At 38.3% G+C, this 25,487-nt stretch overlaps 2 protein-coding genes, 1 long non-coding RNA gene and 1 pseudogene across 9 annotated transcripts in view; 3 read left to right on the forward strand and 1 right to left on the reverse strand.

Annotated features, from left to right (window-relative positions):
* LOC144645190 (uncharacterized) lies at window positions 1-7,235 on the forward strand. Of its 3 annotated transcripts, XM_078504680.1 has the most exons (7): window positions 1-329; window positions 476-551; window positions 2,240-2,590; window positions 3,623-3,703; window positions 4,869-4,922; window positions 5,409-5,440; window positions 5,865-7,235. In XM_078504680.1, exons 1-7 carry the CDS (start codon window positions 137-139, stop codon window positions 5,999-6,001), a joined length of 924 nt encoding a protein of 307 aa, XP_078360806.1. In that variant the 5' UTR covers window positions 1-136; the 3' UTR covers window positions 6,002-7,235. The 3 variants fall into 3 exon arrangements, with proteins under 3 accessions (XP_078360806.1, XP_078360803.1, XP_078360804.1); XM_078504677.1 differs by lacking the exon at window positions 3,623-3,703 and having other exon boundaries at window positions 2-329; XM_078504678.1 differs by lacking the exons at window positions 3,623-3,703; window positions 4,869-4,922 and having other exon boundaries at window positions 5-329.
* The window catches only part of LOC144645240 (uncharacterized), a 25,796-nt gene continuing 4,776 nt past the window's right edge, over window positions 4,468-25,487 (reverse strand). For 2 of the 4 annotated variants that reach the window (XR_013569239.1, XR_013569238.1), the window contains exons 3-4: window positions 5,837-5,935; window positions 4,468-5,219 (exon numbers count right to left, since the gene is read on the reverse strand). This is a non-coding gene — a long non-coding RNA (uncharacterized LOC144645240). Of the gene's footprint in view, window positions 5,224-5,531; window positions 5,605-5,836; window positions 5,936-25,487 lie in introns of those variants that run through there. The other 2 variants (XR_013569237.1, XR_013569240.1) reach the window with 2 other exon arrangements.
* On the forward strand, window positions 19,251-20,872 carry LOC144646293 (uncharacterized). The gene has a single exon (XM_078505828.1). It carries the CDS (start codon window positions 19,596-19,598, stop codon window positions 20,466-20,468), a length of 873 nt encoding a protein of 290 aa, XP_078361954.1. The 5' UTR covers window positions 19,251-19,595; the 3' UTR covers window positions 20,469-20,872.
* The window catches only part of LOC144645095 (uncharacterized), a 17,283-nt pseudogene continuing 13,799 nt past the window's right edge, over window positions 22,004-25,487 (forward strand). The window contains exons 1-2 of the transcript XR_013569223.1: window positions 22,004-22,277; window positions 22,484-22,779. The product of XR_013569223.1 is annotated as an uncharacterized LOC144645095 (transcript). The remainder of the gene's footprint in view (window positions 22,278-22,483; window positions 22,780-25,487) is intronic.

A 25,487-nucleotide genomic window follows, 5' to 3' on the forward strand; every position in this document is an offset into this window, starting at 1 on the left:
CCCAAGAGACGCGGGCGCAGAAATTACCATAAGGAAGAAGTCGAAGAAGAAGAGAAGGAATGAACTTCGAACGTTCGCCTTCTCTATGGTTTCTCCGTTAAAACTGTCGCTTTGGAGGTGACTCCAAAGCTTGCTCATGGCACAGGGTAGGGAAAGGAATAACTTTGTTCCACGGACCTGTGTTTCACCTCTTTGGAAGGATTCATCTTCGAGCAATGTAATTACTTTGAGAATGCGACCTACTCAAACTCCATTTACGTCGCTCGATACCTTCATGGCAGCTCATAGCCCTCGCCGATTTTGCCAAGCAAGACAGAAATACATTTTAAGTGAGTTTTCCATCTTTATTTCGACTAAAGTGTTCCTTATCTCTATTAGATCGCGCGAAAACTTGTCATAAAAATATAATTTGAAGACGTTGACGGCTGGGATCTCGTTAGCGAGCGTGATGGCATGTTTATTTTGCTCCTTGCAGAACCTTTGACTGTGGACAAAAGAATTACAGATACTGTATATGCACCTGTTCAACAGAAGACAAGAAATGACTCAGGGTAAGTAATTAGTTCGATCGATGGAAGCGACTAGAATTTATTTTTCCACGATCCCTGTTGGAGTAACAAGGACAACATTCCCAGAGCGTTTTATTATCAGCAGACAATCATAGTACTTAAAAGCTTAAGTTTTTACCAAACAAGAACGGTGATGGAATTTGTTTATTAAACTTGATTTCGTTGGTCTATATCAACCATCGCTTTTGCATGATCAAAAATTTATTAACATCGATCTTGCTGTTCGAAGTTCTAGCAAAGAGCCAGTTGCAAGGTTTTTGTAAGCTCATATCCTGGTTAACTAACCTTCGCTTTTTCTTGGCTTGCAAATCAATCTAAAATTATTAACGAAGTGACTTGAAAGAAATTACAGAAAATTCATATAGTCTAACTGTCAATACACTACAGCAAAAAATTGAGAAAATATAACCTTCAATTAACTTAATTTTGTTCTTCTGTCAGCACCTCAATGTTGATTGAGGACAAAGAATTACCTATAATTATTGTTCATCATGAATACGCATTTTTGACACCTGGTTTGTATGTGGAAGGGTCCGTCCAAATGGCTACCTCTAATTTCAGTCTTGTGAATTTTATGAAGCTGCCGTTTATTGTACAAAGTTGCCTCAATTAAATTTTATTATAAAGATCTTTATTTTACATATTATATGTTTATTAAAACTAAATAATGATAAGATCTTAATATTATTGTTAATCTTTGCTTAGCAACTGAAGAATGTGTGCCTCCCACAAACCCAGCTAAGCTTAATGATCACTCATTTGCACTTGACCAAGGAGGTCTGATTAACTCTGATCTGTTAATTGAGTTGACTCTTTTGGAACTCCTGTCATACCTCCAAATAATTATACATGGTTTTCACTCATTTTTTTAAAAATTATTTGCTTGCTAAAGTAAAATAGTAAGAATAGTGGGGGCCTCATTTCACTCCCAAAACCAAATGTTTGGTGTAAATTCTCAAGGGACTGTTTTAATTTCTCAATGGAATATTTTAACTTTTCAAGGGAATACTTTTCAACAGTACATGTACACCCATTTACACCTGGGTGGAGAGAGGCACTATAAGAGTAAAGTGTCTTGTCCAAGAATACAATGGAGTGACTCTGGCCCCCAGGGGGGTACTCCGGCTTGTAAATGACGAGGATGATCGAATGGAGGCAAAACTCAGGACCCAAAAAAATCCCTAAGTCTTCCGACATTACCCAAAAAAATCCCTGAACCAAAAATAACCCCCCAAAAAATCCCTTGTCAAATTACCCCTAAATTGCCAGGAGGGGCAATAACATAACACAAAGAACGCTCGTTTTGTTTATTCATCATACCATAAATACGCCAAGGCCATGCCAAGGCACTTTAGTTCGTTTTTAATACCCAAAAATTCCCCTATCTAAATCAAGATACCCAAAAAAATACTTGCCAAATTTTCCAACCCAAAAAAATCCCGGAATCGAAAATTTCCAACCCAAAAAAATCCTTCGGTCATCCCCGACATTACAAGCCAGAGTACTCAATTTTTGCGAGCACTGCATAATTTTTATTCATGACCCCTTATAATAACATTGCTGAACAGGCCACCCTGTTTAAATAATGTTTTACTTAGTTACTCATGTGATAATGCTTCAGACCACAGTTGTCATTTAAACTGATATCCTATCTTTCACTGTTTCGCTAGTGACACAAGTTCTAACAGTGTTCGCCTACGGCAGAGTCACAGACAGGTAACCCACAGAAGCCCTCACAGTAACATATGCACGACAACCGACAGTAGTAGTGAAGGAGAAGTCAACAATCAAAGAGTTTTAGCACTGGGAAAATGTAAACTCGACAATGAAGAGCTTGTTGCAAGTGATTGCTCCTCTGATATGTACAAAGGCACCTTTTTTCGGCCAGGACCCAAGGTTCCAATGACATTTAATCGAAGCACTTCAATACCTTCAATGCCTCGTAGCACCAGTGACCTCATTGCAATTGGAACAATACCAATTACATCTCAGCGACAGACTCCAGTTAAACCTATGTCTAGGTAAGGGTATACATAATAAAATAGTTTATAAAAAATACTAGGGCCCAGGCCAAACATCAAACTTTACATGAGACGAACCAAACCAAGCGAATTAAGTTCATGATAAGTTCGACATTTGACTCAGTTGAGTTCGTCCCACTAAATTATGATCAACCAACACGTTCTATCTGTCTGCTTTAGACGGAATAGAACGTGTGAAGATCGACTGTGGGACAAATGTTGATCTTTCTTAAAACAAACTTAATGAATAAATTTAAAATTTGTAGAACAATGTATTTTAAGCCTTGAAATATTTGTTCTCGCTGCTCTGAATTTGGTTCGATGGTCAGTTTGACGAATTATGTTCGACGTTTGCACCCAACGGTCAAGCTTTACCTGTTTGGGGCGACCAAAATTGCAATTTAGTTTGACTCATGTGAAGTTCGACATTTGGCCCCGTCCTAAGTGATTTGGAGTTTGGTAAAATCTTGGCTCGCCTAGCAGGTGTAAAACAGGCAGGGGGTCATATCCCCTCGCATCTTTTGCATCCCCTACCTCCTCCCTATTTTACGCCTGTTATGCAAAGGAGGAATATCACAAATCTGATGCATTTTGGTCAGTGCATATATAAGGTGCAACTCCAAAATGACAAAAATTAAACAAATACAGCCAAATTATATTTAAAAAGGAAAAGCAATCAAAGCATCATTTTGTGACAAAATGTGACAGATTTGTTTACATAGATCTACATTTAATTCTTTGCGGTGTTATTGCACAACTGATCTCTGGCTACTCAATTGACATGTCAGAATCACATCAAAGTGTTCATGGCTTTTTGACTTCTACAGTAAACCTTCTCCCCAAACCCTCTTAATTACTAGCAGTGTTCAGGTTGGAGAGTTTCAAGAAATCCCATGATGAAACACATTCAAGAAATGCATACATGTACAACACAGACACCAAATTTAATTTCTAAGTAAATTTTGAAGAAAAGAGGATTTGTTAAAAACAAAATTTGTTTATATCTCATTACACTTTTCAATGTTATTGCAGTCGAGGGATTGCTCCAAGTTGGGCAGACCAGCATCAACTTATAAAATCAAATAAAAAGGAAAAGAATGACATTGTTCTCTTGTTAGTTGATGTTCTAAACAACTGTCTTTTTTACTTACATTTATTTTACTACAAGACAAGAATTGTTTAACAGCACATGCACCATTTAAAGCTGATTTCCAGTCCGTACTGCGCAGACTCAGGGTTTGTTTACGTTTTTGTTTTGAATTCGTTGAAACGTTACACTTCGGTGACAGCATACATGACGGTTTTTTAGTCCGCCATTACAGTTCGTTTCGTTCAAGATTTCCGATGAGCTGAAACGTCGGTTTGAAATAGCGTCAAGGTTCTTTTACTCGTTATTATTTGTTCTGCAAGGATATCTGGCGTTAATAATGAAGAAAAAGGTAAGTTTGTCGGGGAATTTTTAGTTTTGCTTGTAAACATTCCCTTCGTGTGGGCTCACATAAACATTGCAGCCGAGATTGCGCAGTACGGACTGGAATTCATCTTTAAGAAGTAGAAAATTTGTATACTGTACATCTTAACACAACCAGTAAAATGAGTATGGGATACATTAGGAGGCTGCAGACACAAGGTCTTTCAAGGTTTCCACAACCTATTTCGGTACCGGTATATAAAACTTGCTTAAGCATTAGTAAAGAACCGTGTACGCTGGAGGAAACTGGTGGACGCCCTATGCTCCCAAGGGGGTGACAAGGAACTATGATGAATGATGATATAAAACTTGAGTGAAACTACAGTAAATGTTAATTGAATGTCGTAAAGTTAATTTTATTCAAATTCCTAAAAAAACAATTAAAGAACACCTGTCCTCAGTTAACTTGAGCTAAACAAAATAAAAAATTAATAAACAACCACACTTGCTGCATAACTAAATAGCTGTCAGCCAATACTGAGTAAATAAAATGATTCTTATAAATAACAGTAAATTATATTTTGTATTTTTCCTTAGCTGTACATGAAATATTAATCGGCACTAGACTGTAGTTAATGTTGTTGCCATGACATTTGTTTTATATTCTGCCTTGTTAAAAATTTGCAAACATAAATATTGAGAATTGAATTTTGGCTGTTTGCATAGACTCGAATACATCTAACCTAAGGTAACTGGAATGTTTAACATATTGAAATGCTATAAATAGTTTGCCTGTATACACTGTACATTAGTTAATTCATAACCTTAAAATATTATTATTGTGAATGTGTGTAATTAAATTTTCAGATCGTCCTCTGAAGAAGATATTCAACTCATGCCGAAGACAAAAACAGGAGGATTGTTAGTTTTAATTTTTATATTTTACAAATAAATTTATCATATTTAAAAAAAATTAAGTTCTAAAAAGAAAATGAAAAGAACTACATAACATACTTGTTTTGTTGTTCAAAAATAACTGATTTATTACTTAATGTTTTATTTTAACAATAAATTCAATAAACTACAAAGTAACACAACCTACCACAGAGACTATCATTAAAATTATTAAAATGGTGTTTTTGTGCATTTATAGAAACCTTGCAATATTAAATGTGATGTCTGGCATATGACTCCTTTATGGACATTTAACCTTAGAATCTTCCTAAAAGAAAACAAAAGTAATATTAAAAATGTTAATAAATGACTTGGATTATTTGGATGCGCAATAAATTCTTATGTAGAAATAAAATATATAGGCAGAGTCTTTCTGATGAACTGTAGATAAAAACAAAACTTAGAATCAAATTCTAATTAATATTATAAATGCATTTTTTCGTTGTTATTTAGGTGGAAAACAAAAGCAACATTGAATCTCAAAGGTAAGATAATTCTGTAGGAACATTACGTTACAGGCTGCAACTACAAAAATTATTATTTTATAAATTATAGTTAGCACTTCCTACTTCCTACTTGAGTGCTTTTTTGGTTAACCAGAATGGATCACATGCCTTGCTGCCTCCCACTTTGTGATGACCCTCATGATCTACCATTAAAAGAAGACAGGGAGGCTTATTAAAACAAACTTCCAAAGGACAGGTAGCCTATAAGAAACAGGGCTTAACAGAGCCTCGTTTTACAGTGTACACATGTTGACATCAATCAATCAATTGGTACATTACTATTATTTCCACCATTGCTGTATGCTCTTTGACCAATCACAATGTGTGCAACTATCTTAGCTGTTTTACAAAAACACTGTCTCATCTTTTACTTACATTCCATTTTGTGATATTTATTCATTAGGATGTAAATATCCCGATCCCATGGCAGGAGCTAGCCCGTCCTTTCAGGCAAGAATCACAGAAATGGCCCAGCTAGAAGTAGAAACAATCAGATTTGAGAAGACAAAAAAGACAAGAAAAAAAGCTTCAAGTTCCTAGCTAAAACATAATTATGTTTACAAACCACTATTTAATAGCTAGTTAAAGGTTTTTTTTTTCAATTTAAATTATAGACAATTATAATATTGACAAAAATGCAGCTTCCGCATATTTAGTTCCTTTCATTTTTTTTCTTTGAAACTCTTAAATTATTTCTATACTATCAAATGTTGTGTTAGTGGGGAAAAATATTTATATTTTCCTGCAAGCAATGTATAATTGTACAAACCACAGTTATTATGTACATACATGTATATAATCCCCTTATTTGTGAAAAAAAAAAACATTTTCTAAATAAAATTTATTAAAATATTATTTAAAATTACTTCTTTAAGTCCTAAGAATGATCAACGGCAAGTTTTTCCTTAAAATATCAATACACATACACAAAACAAAAAATTGGAAAATGATCAAAAAGGGAAATTGCCTTGATATTTAAACAAATTCCCACAACTAGTGCTATTGAAATGGATAAAGACTAGTATGGAGAATTTCAAGGTTGATATTGGGGCTTGAAGGACTGAACTCTTGGGACTTTTAGGCCAAAGATCTTGAGCATGTTCATCATTTCTGTGATAAATAAACCCAAAGAATTTATAAGAAATGCCTTTGGGGCGAGTGTTTGAAAATCTGTAGTGGGGTGGAAAACCATGCAAACAAGCTGTCAGAACAGGAACTTTGCAGAACAAAATGCATGCAAGTTCAAGATCTTGATCTTCCCTGCAAGTATTCATGTAAGAACACAGAAACAACATATTTATCAATAACAGTGTGCTAGTGGCCAAAACTGCATTGATGCGTGAATCATTTGATGGCGACCATTTGTTCACAAGACTTCTTACATTCAACCCCTAACTGGTAGTCTTTGATCTGGGTTAATTTATTTTTTCAAATTATGTCAACTGAGATCATTTGATTAAAACTATATAAATAATTATTATTTTAACAACCTTTCATTGAAATAATGATTTTTTTTTAATATCTGAGATAATAAGAGTGCTAAAGAAACTGAAGAATAGCATTTTCAGTTGGCATGCAAGTGACTTGTTACTGCATGAATACTAATTAAGTTTTCTTAATAAGATTTTGGCTGTGTTTAACCTTCAGGATAAATTCCAGTGTTATAAAATACCTCATTTATTTATGACTGTATAGTAGGAACAAGTTTTATATTAATAATAATTATTATGGTGAAGGTGACAATTAAAAATAAAGCAATGACATTCATACCAAATTATCTGTCATTACTAGGGGGGAGGTGGGGGGCTTAACAGGGGGATCTGAACCTCCTGCCTCCCGTACTTTTTACTCCCGCTTCTTGCCGGCCCCTTCCCGTAGTTCTTCCTTCCTTTATCACTTTTATCAAAGTAATTAAGGTATTTGGGTTTTTTTATAATGCATATGATCGTCACTGACTAGATGCGTTCAGCATTTCATATGAGGCATGCAAGATCAATTAATTTGTTAACATCATGGGAAATAAATGAAGTTTAGTTACTAGCAGGGTTGCCACGGTCGAAAAAAACAAAAAAAAATTCAAGGTCAGGGAAAATCTTAGTTCTTGTCAGTCAGGGAATTTTGGCTGAAACAAGAAAAAAATGGATTTGTTGGTGAAGTCAAATGCCATACGTTCAAAATCCCGTGAAAAACGTAAAGAGATCGAAAATGAAGAGAAGACTTTCCATGGTCCGCAAAAGAAGCTGAAGCAAATGTAAAATAAATGGCACGCAATGCATGCAGGAGCGATGACGTTTCCCAATGGGTCTTAAATAATGGACAGGAAATTCGTCAAAAAATTAATGTATAATTAATAAAAGTGGATGACAACTTCTGTATTGAATGATTTTCAACAAACGTTGTGTTATCTTAGCTTGTAGCGTGACATCTGGTATAAGCCAAACGCGGTCTCGTAATTGTTCACACAGGCTAACTGCAGAAATGTCTGTTTACTGAATATCACAAAAATCGTCAAATATAATTTGTCTCTTTCGTTTATATTTTTGTGTTAGTCCTTTCTAACTTCCCAGGAGTATTTTGCTTTGTAGTCATTTAGTTCTGTAGTTAGTTCCCTTCCATGTCTCTAGATCCCAGTGCTCTTTGGTTAGTGGGGTAGCCGTAAAAACGTTCAAAGGAATTTCGCTCCCCTGCATTAAGCGATGACATCATCGCTTAAAAAGGTTGGGCTTATTTTTTAATTCTCCTAATTCAAGGGCAGTGAAAATTGTTTTGAGGTCAGTGAAAAGTCAGGGAACTTTTTGGGTTCAAATGAGTGGTAACCCTGACTAGTAACTTCAGTGCATAGTAAGAGAAGTTTGTAACTTGGATATTAAATTATGTTCCCGAATGTTGAAAACAAATGTGAAGACCTTTCATTTTGTTTTTTTCTTTCCCTATACAAATTTTAGTCACAACTCTCTCTCTCTCGAAGCGGACACCTGTCCAAGGCGGGCATGGTTGGCTCGCCGGTTTTGGTCGACTTTCACTTGGTTATCTGTAACTCTAAGGTGGACAGCTTAAGTTGGTCCCATCATAGTCGGGTGTCCGCCTTAGAGAGAGTTGACTGTTCATGAAGTTTGTAACTATCTGATCAAGCTCGCTGGCAGACGGCCTTGCAAAACAAGATAAAAAACGCAATTGGGAACCTAATAGATACAATACAAGTCCCGGTTTTAAATACGTTGAAGCATTACGTTCACGTTGGTTCTTGAGACCGAAGTTTGAGTGTTTGTCTCCAGGGACCTTTTAGAATCTCAGCCATTTTTATTCGCGCTTCGCGCACGCAATGTGCCAGCCTCGCGCGTCGCGCTCGCGTGAATAGCACTTGCTCAGAAAAAGAAAAAGTCCTCGCGCTTTGCGTTTGCTAACAGTATCAAGAAACCCTTTCGCTCGTTAAGAAAGTATTAAAAACTCTTCTTTGTAAAGAATTAAAACGATTGGTTTGAAGTAAATTTAGGACACTAGGTATAAATTGGAAAGCATCCCCTCTTCCATTCCGTCCGACTCAGAGATGCAAGAGAGACATATTGAAAGATTTAGCACCGTCAAAGGCATCGCAACGAAATGTTACGTATTCTTTGAGATTCGTGTACCGGAAAACTGAAGGCCAAGGACGAGGTTCACACATAAACTAAAGTGGACAACAAGTGGTTCCTTGTTTGCCAAAAAAGGCCCCTCTAATTACGCACTGGTACCCGTGCCTTCATCATAATGCCATTAGTGGCTTATTTGATTTTGTATTCATAACACATGTTTCTGCGAGAGATTTGCGGGTTGTATCGGATGGGAAGCCTTACTAATTAACTGTGCTTTCACACTTTCAGTCTTTGAGGCCAAAACAACACACAAGATGACGGAAATAATTACAGTGAAAAGCGCGGCATTGTTTCTAGAAAACTGTTCTTGAAGTCTATCAGTTAACTACACATGCGGTTTTTCATTCCGATTGGCTTAGAAGTTTGGGAAGACAACATTACGACATCATCAGAAAGAAAGATCTTTGCAGTAAAACAGCAACTTTAGTGGGGGACTTTTATTTGTTTTAGAGTTCAAACTCTTGTTTAACTTGTTCTTGGTTGACCCCGAACTGTCAGGAGCTCTCCTCGACTCTTAAGCGCGCTTTCATCGAATATTAACCTGTTCAAATTTTTACAATTTTTTTACGATTTGTTTAACGAGCAGACCGAGGCAACTCTAAGGTATCCTCAAGTTGTTTCAGCGCGCACTGGTGATAGCCGAGGGGAGTTGAAGAACGTTTTTGCCGACTCTTATTTTTTTTAATCCTTACAGCTGCGTAGAAATTCCTAACCTAAGATATCTGCAGCAAAGATTTCAGACCTTTACTACCTATTATCGAGAAATCGGCTAAAAAAATTAATCATATTTTTATTCTGTGTACCTTATGTCAACTTATGTGCCAGTCGAGTCGTTAAAGCTATGGGCCTCGCAAGCTCTATCCAACTTCGTGTACAAATAAAGAATGTAAGTACAATAGAATCCCGATTTCTTGATCCGCCAAGAGAATCGAAATTGATTTGAGAAATCGGGGGTAAAATTACAGGCTTCCTCTGAGGGAAGGGAAACGAGTTTTGGTTCGAGTTATCTGGAGGTTCGCGTTGAGAGATTCTATTGTAAATGCAATCACAACTTTGCTGAGCAAGGAGCAATGGTTTTACTGTAAGAGATGGAATATCAAAACAAAAGGATTGGATTCGCAAATTTTTAACTTTAACGAATTGTGCATATCACAGTTTCATCAAACTATTACTAGTAGTGATTTTTGTTTATTAACACTGATATCGTATTTTCAGGCCTGTAGAAGGACAACGGACCAGAAAACAAACGAAGAAAAAACCAACCCATTTACAGAAAAGCTGTATTCAAATTAAATAGCACTTTCCAAAAGGAATAAAGTTGTTAAAATTGCGGCTTTTCTGTGTACTGGTGTTTCGTGGACCCTTTCCAAAATGTCTTGAGCAATGTTGATACCTTGTCAACAGAATGGAGGTGAGAATATAAAAAATCATCAGCTACATGGTGGGATATTGTGCTGATCGCTGATGAAATTCTCAAAACTAACATTACTAAAAACAAATATATGGCATTCAGAAAGGAGATTTTTTAACGACCTTGGGAGTGAAGGAGATTTTAAAAGTTTTGTTCCAGAGTTCTTTGCAAACGTTAACAAGAAATCGGGAACAAAAAAGTCGTTACATGGTTGCCACAAACATCAATTTTTAAAATTCCCTGATAAAAATAAAATTTCCCTGCCCAAACAAATACATCTTGTCAGATATAGCAGTAGCCTCTGTCCTCCACTGCCAACAAGAAAAACATTGCTACGTCGATGCTACGGTATTGCTGAAATCACAACACTGTATCTCACATTGACCTAAAATGGTTCTTCCAGCCATCAATGGTATTAAATCCGTGGTGTTATAATTTCAATTTTCCCTGACTTTTCTTCAAAGTGTCAGCTTCCCCTGATTCAAAATAATAATTCCCTGACCATTCCTCATTCCTGACCTGTGGCAACCCGGCGTTAGAGGGAGAAACGTGTCCATGAAAATCTCCGCGCCGTTATTTAGTTCAACTGATGTTAAAAAAAAGATCTTGGACTTCACATGGAAAACAGGTACCAAAGTTCTGAAAGATGAACAAGCAACCAGCATGAACGGTAATAAAACTGCGTGGGAAATGTTCCTGAGAAACGCAACGTGCATGATATTGGAGATCGTGCGTGCGTGAAGATTTGATAGCTGGGTGAACACAGGTGTCTTGTATAAGTTACTCATTGCACACACCCAGTTGCGTAGGAGGGACTTCTTAGCTGCCGGAAAAGGGTTGAAGCTAGCTGGCAGCTGTTCACCCTTAGCTTTTTCTGCACGCTGTATGAACACGAAATTTATGTAAAAGACTGAGGGAGAATTTTGAGAAATGACGAGGTGTAGCTCAAATTGTTATCAAGGTTTCAGGGCGATTCGCTGTTTATTGGGTTCCAGAAAATCATTTTACGCTTGAATGTGCAAAGTTACACTGAATTGAAAAAAAAAAAGAAACTTATATAGGCTCTAAGCCATTGAAAATCGTTTTGAAACAAACTTATGAACACGAAATTTATGCGGAAGACTGAGAAACGGAGAATTTTGAGAAATGACGAGGTGTAGCTCAAATTGTTATCAAAGTTTCAGAGCGATTCGCTGTTTATTGAGGTTCAGGAAAATCATTTTACGGTTGAATGTGCAAAGTTACGCTGAATGAAAAAAAAAAAAAACTTAAATAGGTTATAAGCTATTGAAAATCGTTTTAAAACAAATTTAGTCTGAACTGATTAAGTTTGAAAATTCACTCAGCGCTATTCGCGGGCGAAGTAGGAAAATACCAAAGACTGGTACAGTAAAAGTATTCGTAAAGATTTCCAGCTGAGTTAAACAAACTCGTTGATGAATGACTGAAAGAGTTCGGTCTTTACAGAGTTGAACAGTTCTGTGGCTGAAACTGACAGTTTTCCTGAAGGAATAACAGGTGTATTTTTTTAAACAGGTATTTCAAACTTTTCACGTGTGGTAAGTCGTCGAGTAGAGTTTCAAGTAGGATAACAAACTTCTGAAGCGGTCCAACGACAACATTTTTCGAGCTGGTCTGTTTTTGTTCTGACATTTATATCGACATGTGTGCAAATATTGATTTCGAGGGTTTCCTGAGCGAAATTCCAAGATACTGTATCGAAGAAAAGGGGAAAACATCAACTGCAATCAAATTACGGGTAATTTTCAATAGACTCATTAGTAGCTTTTCAAGAAAATAAACAATAGACTACAGGTTCACTGACTGAATTTGCCGTTGTTTAGGACTTGAATACAAATTAAACTTGCACGTAAACTTTCTTCTTGAGAACAGGATAAACAAGTTAAGCATTTCCATTCTGCGTGTGGCAAAAAAGCTTTCGCTCTGAAAAGGAAAAACCTTCTACCTGATATGGAGCGTTCAGTGAAAGCATATGAATGTTCTCTTTGAGTCTTTGAACTTAAGATAACTAGAAAGCACTTAAGAGCGCAATTTGAGTGAAGTCAGTTTTGATTAGTATTAACACGATCTTTATTTTCTTTCTCGTGCGGTGGTGCTCCTTGAAAATGTTAGGCAACGCAATTCATCCTAATTGACAATAGCTCCTTCGCGATTCGTGGTAAAAAAAAGAGCCACTAGATTTCCTTCAATTTCCCAGTGTGAATACTTCGCCTGTTACCAACTAAGAAATGTGAGAGAAGACTCTAGATTTCGTTTTCCTCCGCCAGTCTGGAGAACGTAGGGACCTTCACCACAACATTCTGCAATGGCGATTAGTCCATCTTGGCAACTCTGAGATCACGAGAAACAAATAAAAATAGACTTGTTCTTGAGTCACCAGAACAGCTAGGGCACGATCGCAATTCCGTCCCTAAATATCGGCTGCGTCCGCGGTTTTGGCCACACAGGTTGCTAAGTGTCATAAATGACGACTTCTGACATCCGAAAGAACTGTAGGTACACGAGTGCCCGTGCAACATTCTGATTGGTTAATAATCGTCGGAAATGCTTCGGGTGTTTTACGCGGATTTACGAAAAACCGGCACTAGTTTAACTTTAAAGGGACACTGTCACCAGTTTCACTTCAAAAACTCAAGAGCCTAAAGACATATGGAAACTACGAATAGTGGTCCAATGTTGTTAAAAATCACCATGCAAGTGTACTGAAGCGATAAACAAGTGATAGTATTGTGATGCCATCAGGAACTTTAGATCTCAACTTGAAAAAATCAGGCTGATTTTTCCAAGTTTTGTCCTTGTGGACTGGAAAAACAGCTAAAAAATTGTTATGGCTCCTTTCTTCCTTCAACAACAATTTACTTTATATATCCATCTTGATGTACTAGGTGCATTTCATGTACGAGAAGTCCTATTTGCCAATTTTAGTACTTTTTACCGAAAAGCATTAAAATCCCCGTGACAGTCACGGTGTCCATTAAACCATAGTTAGTAACTATGATTAAACAACGTAACTCGGAACTGAACTGGCAAATTGGAGTTGAACGTTGTAGCTGTTACTGTAACGTGTAATTGTAACATGTAATATTGAAGTCTATTTTACCAGTGTAATGCATTTTGACAAGATAATTGATCAACAGACATTTTTCGCCCGCGCATAGTCAACTCCGGAACACAAAAGTCAATTTGACAACTATAACGCAGTTGGAAAAGTGGGAGGCGCATTGGCCCAATGGTGAGCCGCTTGGACTCCGCCGGGAACGCACGTTTTTCAAGTTGAGATCGAAAGTTCCTGATGGCATCACAAGAATATCACTTGTTTATAGCTGCAGTACACTGGCGTAGTAATTAATAACAAAACTGGACCACTATTTTAAGGTTTCCATACGTCTTTAGGCCCTTGAATTTTTGAATTGAAGCTCGTGCCAGTGTCGTTAAGGCATTCTGGTAAAATCTTTTACACTCACTACGCAAGACTGACAACTGAAAATGTTCGGTGTCGCTCATCTGCGCCGGTTAGACTAGATGTCCTAGGGGGATTACCATTACTTCTAGTGTTAACTGAGGAAACTGGAATAAGCTCCGCCGGTGTGCGCCGCTTTGGCCCAACTCACGGAGAAGAAAAAACAGCGATTATTTGTAGCCCTGGGGCGGGGACTCCCATGTGAAAAACACGGGGATGCTCGCCGTAAAATTTGAATTAAACCTCTAAAGAAAACCAACCTGGGCGTGGTTCAAGCTTTTTTGACCCCTTAAAGATACCATGCCTGACCGGTATAGACCATCAACACAGAATGATAGCGGTTTTTTATTTACTTATTTCTACAAGTGCAACCCTAAGCAGCCTTCACACGACAAACTATTGGCCAACTTGTGTTGGCAAACTGAAGTTGGTGTGTGTGAACGACGCAACAACGGCAAACCAGTTGGCCAACTGTTGGCGACAAAATAGAACTTGTCTCTATTCTCAACAACAGTTTACCAACTTGTTTGCCAACTGTTGTTGTGTCGTTTACACACACCAACTTGAGTTTGCCAAAATGAGTTTGCCAACTTTAGTTTGTCGTGTGAAGGCCGCTTAAGTGAGCCCAAAATCTGTTATTTACACCTCTAAGCGAGACGATGAGCACTTCATGGTTTGCAGTTCTTCTGCGAATGTAGTTGTCTCTTGTCCTCTACTAATACTGCAAGCAATCAATTTTGCAGGACAATTTTTTAAGTTCGTCGTTCGCAATTCTGCTAATTAAATGTCCTTTTTTTCTCAGTTTTTGCATTGGTGTCATTGTTTTATTATAAACTTTTTGGAATTTGGTAAAAAAAAATAATATACGAGGTTGCAAATATTTTGAACTAAGGCCCCGTCCACATTAATCCGGATAAATTCGAAAACAGAGAAATTTGAAAACGCCCTATAAAATATTTTCCGTCCACACTAGTCCGGATAAATTTGAAAACGCGTGTATTTTGGTCAAAAACGGATAAAATGCGTCCACACTGAAACGCAAAGCCGGCGTTTTCAAATTAATCTACTTTGAAGAGCGTTTTCTAAAAGTTTCGTTTTCGGTGGACAATTTATCCGGATTAGTGTGGATTTTTGGCCAAACTGGAGAAAGAAAGATGCGTTTTCAAATTTATCCAAATGAGTGTGGACGGGGCCTAAGTGTTTCTCGAGAGTCAAAAAACTTCGACAATAACAACAAGACGAAAAAATATTCTAGCATCTTCTGGATTGTGATTTTAAGAGAGCAAGACTAAAGAAAATTTGATTCCCGGCCACACGAAATAGTTTCTACCGAAATCAGAATTATTAAACACAAGGCCACGAATCAAACTCCGAGGAAAACAACCCCAAGTTGTGTAAAAATGTAAATTTTAAGGCAGTGTATTGACTTTCTAGAAAGCGAATACGACAAAAAAAAAACCTGCGGACGCAAATTAGAAATCAACTCCAAACCGACGTTTTGGTCGCGGAGTTCCTAAGATCACAGCGTTTGAGTGCCAATCATGACAGCTTGACCCAGGTAGTGCGCTAAAAGCGATCACTGAGTCATGTTTGTTAAGTTTTCGGTTCGTTTGTGTTTCAAAAACCCCTGCGTATGTCTCCTGTGTGTTTACGACCAGAAACAACGGGGTGAAAACTCGACGACCGTCACGTACGCCTAATTATAAAGCCAGCATCTTCTCTGCGGATTTAATTTCAAACACCTGTATATTAAATTTAGCTAACAAATCTCGCTTCGACTGTTCAACGAGTGGTTAATATCTTTCGTGGACATTGAATGAGGGAAATTTTTATTTACAAAGAAAGAAGAAAATGTCATGTTGTTTACCAAAGTTGATTTTTTCATTATTTGCATCACGGCATGACTTAGGACTTTCCGCTCATCCGGAAAAACCAAGAAGATTAAAAAGCCTCCGTCATAAACACACACTTCTTTATTATGTTTTTAATTCTCTTTAAGCGCGTACTTGGGTTCGCCCGTTCCGCTTTGCAAAATCTGTTAATTTGTTTAGTGTTTTCCGTGTACGTAAAACTTAAAATTAAAATCCGTCAAAACTGAATACGTGCTGTTATAGAAAATTTATAAATTGCACAATAAATACAAGCAATAGGGAGTAATTGCTACTGTTTTACGACACGGTTTAAAATATTATTGCAAAATAATTTAAAAGATTGCATAAAGTTTGTCTATTGAGCAACATAAAATACGAAACAGAAGGCGTAAAATTGTTAAAAATACTGTAACTCTATTATATTCCATATCATTGATGAAATTTCGTCTGTTTAGTGATTGCTATCAATGTTAATATCCGAATTTTTCTAATTTAGAATTGGTATTCAAGGTTGGAAAACAATAATCCTCTAATCCTGGAAATGTCTTTCTCAAAACAATTGCACATTTTCTGACATTTTGAAATTTAATGGAGAGGTGTGAATTACAGGAAAGCATAAAATTAAAACGAGTGCTCGCCTCGCTTTTTTGTAAACAAGATATATTTGCATAAACTGGTGCTTTTTTAGCTTGCAGGTTTGGAAAGAGCTTTTTCTAGTTCCGATATTATTTAAAAAGGACGTTTTCTATATACCACCATTAATGTGACCTGATTGAGAAAATCTAGGGCTACCAGCTAAAAGCCTAAAACACCCGCTCCCAATTTAAGCTAATATCAAACTAAATTTAAAACGACATCCACAACTGTGTATTTGTAGAAACAATTTCAAGAAACGCATGGGTAAGTTCACTCTAAACTCGAATTTGCTTCAGCACCGTAAAAAAATATAATAAAAACTTTAATCCAAGCGAATCAAAACAAGAACTAAAACCGAAAAAAAATAAACAAAAAGATAATAATTGCTAGTACCATTAAAACGACAAGTCTTCAACATCGAGATAGCTTCGCTTATCCGGCTGCACTAGACATAAAAATCAAAATTCCAAGTCGGACTAATTACTTTTTTCGTTAAAAACGAACCAAAATAACAATTCGTAATATTGAAACATCTATAAGTTACTATGCGATCAAGAATGTTCTTAAAACAGTTAATAAAAACTCGTTAATTTTCATGTCACGTATAACGGAAGAAATTAACCATTTCCTACCCATACAAAGCGTATTCCGCGAAATATGAAAAAGCTAATCTCACACAAGTTAAAAATGTACCATTGCTTAAAGTACAAACTGCTGTCGACAGTATAGCTAAAAAAGAAAAAACTTTGTTACACTTGAAGTCGAATAATTCAATAAATAACAATACTACCAATAAAAAAAGTTTAAGTCTAAAAGTTTCACAGGAAAGGTGATAAAAATTTTCCGCCCGAACATACAAAATAAGATTTAAAACCCCTTGTGACAGACAGAAGAAATATAAAAAGCTACCGGGACTTTTTTGAGCGCCGTTTTTCGCCAGATAATGTACCTAATCCAATATAAGAAGGGCTTCGTGTTGTTCATCTTCGATAGGGTTTATAGTTATCGTTTCACTGTCAAATATGGCGGTCTGTGTTTCGCCGAGTTGTTCCTATGAGACCTTACCGGCGTAAAATTGCCACTAAACATCTGGTTCAGGTGGCAACAGCCAATCACAGAACGCCATTCGCGGTCACTCGACTCCACTTGCATAATCCGGTCAAATATAATACAAACACCGGTAGAAGTATAGCGACGGTTTTGAAAACGAGAGAAAAGAAAAGCCATTAACAGACCGGCGGGACTGCAGTGCTACGTTTCGGTCTAATAAGCAACCGGCCTCGCGGGGCTCGCAAAAAAAGAGCGGCAAATTCGAGCGCGAAAAAGCCGTCGCGCGTCGGCCGAAACCGCGGCAACGGCTTCAGCCGGCAAGAATGAAGCTTTTTAATGGTTTTATTTTTTCGCTCTCTCGAAAGAACAGTCGAAGGATGATTGGCAGCCAGCTGGCGGTCTCTAAGCACGTGGGTCGTGCAGTGACCTCTCAGTGTCACCTGTCTGTTTAATAAATCAACCCTATCGCTTCGGACGCGAATGACACCTGTCTGAGAATATACCGCGTACAGATCAAAGCCTGCGTCTGATTGGCTAACAGCGAACGTCTCCAAAGCGACCATTTTGGGCTCAGCAAAGCAGGTTGTTTTACATTCAACAGGTTGTAATTTCTCTTGGGAAGGTAGCTTCGACCGTGAATTTTCAATCTCCGCTCATTTCTCTCGCTCAAATTAGTGTAATTTCAAACCCTTGGAATTGGATAAAAGTCAGTCTAAAGCTAAAAATCATGTACTGTAATAGCGAGGTGTGACTCACTCGGCCCCCAGACATCCGCCGGATCAACAAAACTCCCTGCCAACGAATTAGCATTATTAGATTTACATTATTTTGGCACTTGTAGCGGAAAGGCGAATACAGCTCTAATTGCCGCTGTCCGTGGGGACTTCTAGATATTGAGATGGTAAATGCGATAGTGAGCTTAAGTTTGCGCTTGGCTGAAATTACCGACAGAATCATCGCAAATGACCAGGGGAAAACTAATAAAAAAAGTTCTTCGTTGACTTTTAATTCTAATATCACCTAGCTAAGAAACGGGGATAATTACCCCTCCTCGCCCAATGGCCCCCGCCCCTGTCTATCTTCCCACGGTGACTTTATTATTGGTAAACCAAATCAAGAGCTGATCATTTCTAATTCCATCGCCGCCGCGGTTGTTCCGCTTGTTTGCCCAAACTATTTCGAAAGGTCTCTTGTCCAGTGCAAGCTATAACCGGGTAGGTTTGAAATTTCGCTAGGGCGTATTACCGAGCTTAGAAACTACGCCAAAAAAAATCTTTCGAGTGTGCCTTTCTTATTCAAAACAGTCCAAAATAAGATGCAAATTTTCGTATGTTGTGACAATTCACTGACAATCCCTTAGTGTTGTAAGTCATTACTGATGCGCCGTTCTATTGTTCCAAGCACGTGGCATGAATTCGAAACAAACTGGACAAAACTCGCATCGCTACTTCCACGTTTTACGCGAAACCGCACGCATGCAACCACGCGCACGAGACAGACGCGAAGAGATTCGCAAACCGTGAAGGCAACTCGCAAACCTTCACGGCAGATATCACGGTAATTTTCACTTGATTCTTGTGTTTTGATCAGATGCGTGCCTCTGGCCGACACTTGGCGCGCAAACCCCATTTAAAAACACATAAGCAAACCGACCAAGGAGCCGCGGAATTAGCCAATCACAGGCCTGCGCGGCGAACCGGGGGCGGAGCAATGAGCGGGTTTTGCTTCCCATCATTGGTTCTTTTGTGTTAGCGTGAGGTGACGTGTCACGGCGTCACAGTCAAACCAACGCAAATTCAAGTTGAACGTAAATTAAAAATAGAAATTGCCACGATCAGTTTGTGCTTGTCCACTCGCTGATAACGTGTCAAGCGAAACACAGCTCGATCTCCTACGGACCGTGAGATAGAAATTCTGTGCACCTGTGGCTTCCAAGACTCGTGTTTCTTGCTGAAACCAACTGACTGGCTCGGACCACTGAACTTTGTCCGCGCTTGGTAGAATAGAGTGTTTTTATTTTCCTTCTCGCACGAGTAACTGAAGCGCGTTTGTGATGATGGTGTTCCAAGGAAGCGAGCTCAACTCGCCGAGCCCTCCGCCGCAAGTACCCACAGTGGACGAGCACGAAGAAGAACCCAAGAAATCGCTTCAGCACGTCAAGCGCCCTATGAACGCGTTCATGGTATGGAGCCAGATCGAGCGCAGAAAAATGGCTGAAGAGCACCCAGATATGCACAACGCCGAGATCAGCAAGCGCCTCGGAAAGCGCTGGAAACTGTTGTCGGAGAGCGAGAAGAGACCGTTCGTGGAGGAGTCGGAGCGACTTCGCATAAGACACATGCAGGCTTATCCCGATTACAAATACCGCCCGCGCAAGAAGAAGCAGCCCAATAAGCAGAAAGGTGCGCAAGAGAGTAAAAATTCATCTTCAACAGAAGGACACTCGAGAAAGAACCTCACAGAGGCAGTGGGAACGAAGCGCGAAGCTCTCCCCGGCGCGCACGCATTTCCTGGACTGGGATCTTCCAAGAAACACGGCAGTTCCCTCGGAGAGCAGCCACCGTTTAAGAAACAACGCCGCGACTTCGTTTCGCCAATCACCCCACCACCGAACGTGCCCGATGCAATCGGAACAACGCCAGAAGACCCTATTGATCAGCTCTCCTTGTACGACGACTTCGAACAAGCGTTCAAACAAGATCAGCAAGTTCCAGTGAGCGTCGTAAATCACAACCAACAGATCCCGAACTCGTGGCCGAGCTTAGAATTTGGCAACGTGAACTTCAATGGCCTACCTGTCTCTCCATTACTTGATCTGAACGGGCCAAACGGCGGCCAATTTGATTTTCCTGATCTCTACACCCCGCCAGAGGTTTCTGAGCTTATTCAAGGCCAGTGGCTTGAAAACTCTCTAGGACATTTGTAGCTGATTGCAATTTTCGCCATTCAAGATTTGACTGGTGGATGGACACTGCTTTTAACTTGTGGAATTTCCACTTTATGCCATTTTTATAAACACTGAGACATTCGCAGGGTCTTGTTTAAACCCTTCGACTTTTCTTACGCTATGGACACGTTTTTCTGTGTATATTTTTTTCGACCGAAGAAGTTTATTTCGTTTTTTTTGTATCGACTGATATATTCTCGTTTTAGAGAGCTTTTATTACGATAATTGTACAAAAAAAGGATTCTAAATAATTTAATAGTTCCCGAAGCTAAGTGTTGTATTTTTACTAAATTTCTCTCTTTCCTCGCCACGAGGAGCGTGTTTTAAAGTGAATTGAAATTAAAGAAGAGAAAATTATAATACCATTATTATGAAAATTTAAACTCTGTGTGTTTATTCTTAGTACGCGCGCGCTCAACACGCATGGCGTAGCCTCGCGCACAACTGTTTAAAAACCGAATTGCGAAAGCCAAATAACTGTAATTCAAACTCGGACGTCAGTGAGTGTTTCGCTTTTTTCGCCTGTATTAGAAATTCATGATTCCCGCAAAAGTTGCAACACGGTGTTTAGTTAGCTGCTTGCGCTCAACGCATCACTGAGCAAACTGAATTTTTTATGACCGTAGAATAAAACTTTCGGCGGGTAGTTTGGGTTAGGTAACTTGTATTGGAAGAGAAAGAAAGAGAAAGAAAAACAAATTAACACTACAATAAGCCAACGTGAAAATATTGCGCCGGTTTTAATCGCGAGAATTCGGCGAGCGAAGAGAGCGCGTCGGTTGTCATTTTGGGCGGGGTAAGACGCTACTGCATCTGTTTTTCGCACTGCATATTTTAAACGGAGCTTTCCAAGGCATTTAAATTTGAATTAGGATTGATTAACTGCCTAAAATAATCCGCCTAACACGTATTCTGCGTATGTGAGTTCATGGGGTTGAGCAAACTGTTTAGAGCGCGCGCGATTTTATGTCTTACACGGATAATTGATCGCCTGAAGGAAGCCTCGGGTTTTTCCCTGCTAAAACGTGTCCACTTAGCCCTGTCATAAATATTTTATGTGATCGTAATGGACCGTGGAAGCTAGGTGCAGAACACGAGTTTGATTTCAGATAAACAAAAAATCCGATCACTCTTAGCAGCTCGCGCAAAATCACAGCCAGTATGCGGAACACGCAGACGTGTTTCAACACAGCCGCCTGGAAAAAAAAAGAAAATAAAAAGCTAACACGAGGCACTGTTTACCTATTTTGAAAACACATAAAATTATTCCTCGTGCGTATTTCCTCTAGCGGATATTAACGTATTCATCTGCTAATTTGCAGTCATTTGCAGCAAAAAAGAAAAGATCTCGTGGGGGTTAGATTAGCGTGTGTTTGCAGTGGACGCGTAACTCTGCTTTTCAAATGTTGGCTTTCGCAAGAGAGCCCATACAGCAAGGCACGCGTCAGAACGTGCCTTATTGTTCTTCGACCAATCAGAGCGCCGCATTCGCACAATCGTCAACAATAGAAAACAATAGTTGGCGCGTGCGGTTAAAATTCCACCCGTCGATTGGCTGATCCGCACTGATCGCACATGCCGATTGTAAATTGCTATGTCGCGGGGTTTTCCTGTTTACAAATGGACCACTTTGCACGCTAACTGAAGTGACTAGTATTTGCGGTTATGAGCGATTCGAACAACTTTGTTTTGAAACGCATTGGCACGTATGACCTTACTGGAAATCGGCTAGGCAAGGGCAACTTCGCGTACGTTGAGCTGGCCACGAATCGCATCACCAAAAGCAAGGTTTGTCAATGGTTGCCTTTTGATTCTAAAGCCTACTACAAATGATTGTTCAGGGGCTTAATTACACCCATTGTCACGCACTGTTGGTGTGAAGAATGCGTATTATTCAATGGTTTAATTACCCGGGGCGCGTTGTTTTATCATTGAGTATTTTTGTTTTTCTACCGATTTAACTCAGCTTGGTAATAACTTTATCTATCTCCTAGGTTGCGATGAAAGTCATCGACACACGCAAAATCAAAGATGACTACGTCAGGAAAAACATTCTTCGCGAAGCCCTACTGCTGAAGAAGGTCGACCACCCGAACATAGTTCGATTATACGAGACCCTCAAACAAAACTCGATTTACTGCATCGTGACGGAATATGTTCCCGGAGGCGAGCTACTGAGCCATTTACGACGACAGAACGAGTCAAAATTGAGCGAATCACAAGCCAGGCCCATAATGAGGCAGCTTATTTCCGCCTTGTACCACATGCATGAAAATGGAATCGTTCATCGGTAAGAAACTTGCTCCAAAATAAAGCGCTGTAAAACCGTTTGCACCTCGTGGGATGTTTTCGTTGCATGATAATTAGCGGTTACAAATGTTGCTAAGAGACTGAAAACAAACTCAAAAGTCGTTGTACAATTTTGCAAGAAGATTACAGAAAGACTTTTGTAAAGTTGGACAAAACGTTGCGCTTTCAAAACCAGCACCACGTTTTTTTATTATTATTATTTTCACGCGTTTTTTTATTTTTATTTTCATGGTAATTTGTGGTCAAAGTCGCTTGGAGATCAAAGACAAACGAGAAAAATGTTTCTTTTGAAAGCGTGTGAGAAGAAATCTCTTCTAAATCTGTCAATACACATTCCATTTTGGATTTAAAATACACAAGATAAATTTTGCTACCCCATAAAGCTAAAATCGCTTACGCAATGATTCAGTTTTGTAGGTAAAATGTGCCGGAGAAGAAGATATCTGTCAAAAAACGTAGAATTCGCTTTGAAATTGACAGGGCCTTAATTTCTCAAGCGTCGTATTTTTCAATGCCTGTTTCCCTCGCCATTAGCACTCGGAAAAAGCAGAGAATAGCTACATTTGTTCTGTGTCACATCACACTTTTGGCTTTTGTTTCGTTATTTGCTTCGTTCTGAATACATTGCGGTAATTAATTACATAGCTTAGGGCTGTTTCTGAGCGACTGAATAAATTAACGTCTCTAGGATGTTTGAGAGGCAAAGTAATTTGCGATAAATGCTGAAGGAAGCTTATTTCCTCTCATTTTAGACTTAATATCAGTCCGATTTTGATCTTGATCCCTTCCTTTGAGAACAAAAAAAATTAGCGAGTCGAGAACGGAAAGAAAACCTTTTCACGCTTAGAAGGAATATTTAAGTTCTGTACATTTCAGCGATTAAAAACGTTTTTCCGCGTTAAAATAAAACAATAACATTAAAAGCGGTTTTTTCCTGCCTTGTTTTTCATGACGGAAATAAAGAAAAACCTCAAAGTGTATTTCAAAAGACACAATAATCGATGTATTCAAAACAGAACATTACGACTTCCGAAGGTTTTCGACGCAAGCTCTTTAAATTCTCGCGTTAGCTTTGAAAATTATTTAGCCAGCTGCCGGTCGGCTTTTTATCGTCCTTTCACGATTGCAAAATGTATTCATTTGTAAAGGCTTAAATCTCCCTGCTCCTTGTTATTTTGTCTGAAAATGGGAGATAAAATTAATGAGTCTGTTAATTTCTAGATTTAAGGGGACATCTGGCCGGTTATCCCCAACAGAGCGATAAATTATTGACGAAATGTTTTTCAAGTGAAAAATGAAAAACACTTCCCCGCGAGCAACAAGTGTCAAAAATCATTGGGCTTGTTTCGAAACAAGCTTGGCCATTCTTTCAATTCAAACAACTCGCATCTGAATAAATACGCTCGATCGAAGAGGAAAAGCAATAAATTCCGAATTGATCAATGCGTTTCGAGGCGAACAGTCAAGAACCAAAATAATTCGCCTGATATAAACTGTCAACAGACCAAAAATGAATATATTCATGTAATCAATATTACACAAATGAGAAAATTTCTCAATTGTTTACGCGGAAATAAAATGCAGCAAAGTTTACATGTTGCGCGCAGAGAAAAAGCTTAGTATAGTCGAAGGGAAAATTACTTATTCATTAGAAATTGTGATTAGTAAAACTTAGCGCGAAACGAACTGTGTTTTATACCAAATAAATTCTAAATTATTCATACGCGAAACTAAACCCTTTATCAGTTGTTATATTAGAGACCACAGCTGCCAATCATTTTAAACATGTCAATCAAGCAGACTTCTCTTCCCGGGCTTCTCTTAGTTGGACACGCCTAACTTAGTCAACTAATGGTCACTAATGCCCCACCCTAAAACAAATCCACCAGAGTTTTCCAGCTTTATATCATTATTTTTCAGTAATGGAAAAATATGAAGTTTGAAATTACTTGAGAGTTGAAGTGCACTGGATATTGTCACAATCAAAAGTTCAAAAAGCAATAAATAACAAACAGGGAGCCTTTCACAAAAAACTGAAGATTATGTCTTAAGAACATTGATCACAGAAACTGGGAGGGATTTTTCAGTTCACTTTTTAGTATTTAATTGTGATAGTTGAACTGTGAAATATTGTTGTTGTTTTTTCACAACTTCTAGCAACATAAAAACCACTGTATTTCACATCCAGCCACATAAACACTCCTAGAAAGAACCATTTCCATCTCAGGGTTTATGAAAAAACATAGGAGCTTGCCTGGCTAACATTTTAAAAAAATATTTTATTCCCAAACACAGGATATCAAATCTCTTTGAAGACCACTATATCCACCTTGTAGTGCAAGTTATGAGAATTTACCAGTACATTTTGACAATATCAAATGGTTGATGAATTTCTTTTTTCATTAACTGTCTACCTGACAAAAGTATGGAGAAAATCGAACTCGATCATACATGTCTATTTCTGAGCTGTTAGCCACTGTCACTATTTTTCCAAATGACCTGAAATCTGAGTCTTGCTAAATCAACTTGACAACATGGAACGTTTTCTTATTTATGAAGTCCACAGCTGTTTTAAAACTACTGACTTGTCTGATAATTCCCAAATTGTTTAGCAAGTTGTAAATGAAAAACACTTCATACCAATCACAGATATTAAGAGAAGATTTAATTTTTCAATATTTTTACCCT

This window comes from Oculina patagonica, chromosome 3 (genome assembly GCF_052425735.1).
Source record: "Oculina patagonica isolate OP01 chromosome 3, crgOcupat, whole genome shotgun sequence".
NCBI classification, from domain to species: domain Eukaryota; kingdom Metazoa; phylum Cnidaria; class Anthozoa; order Scleractinia; family Oculinidae; genus Oculina; species Oculina patagonica.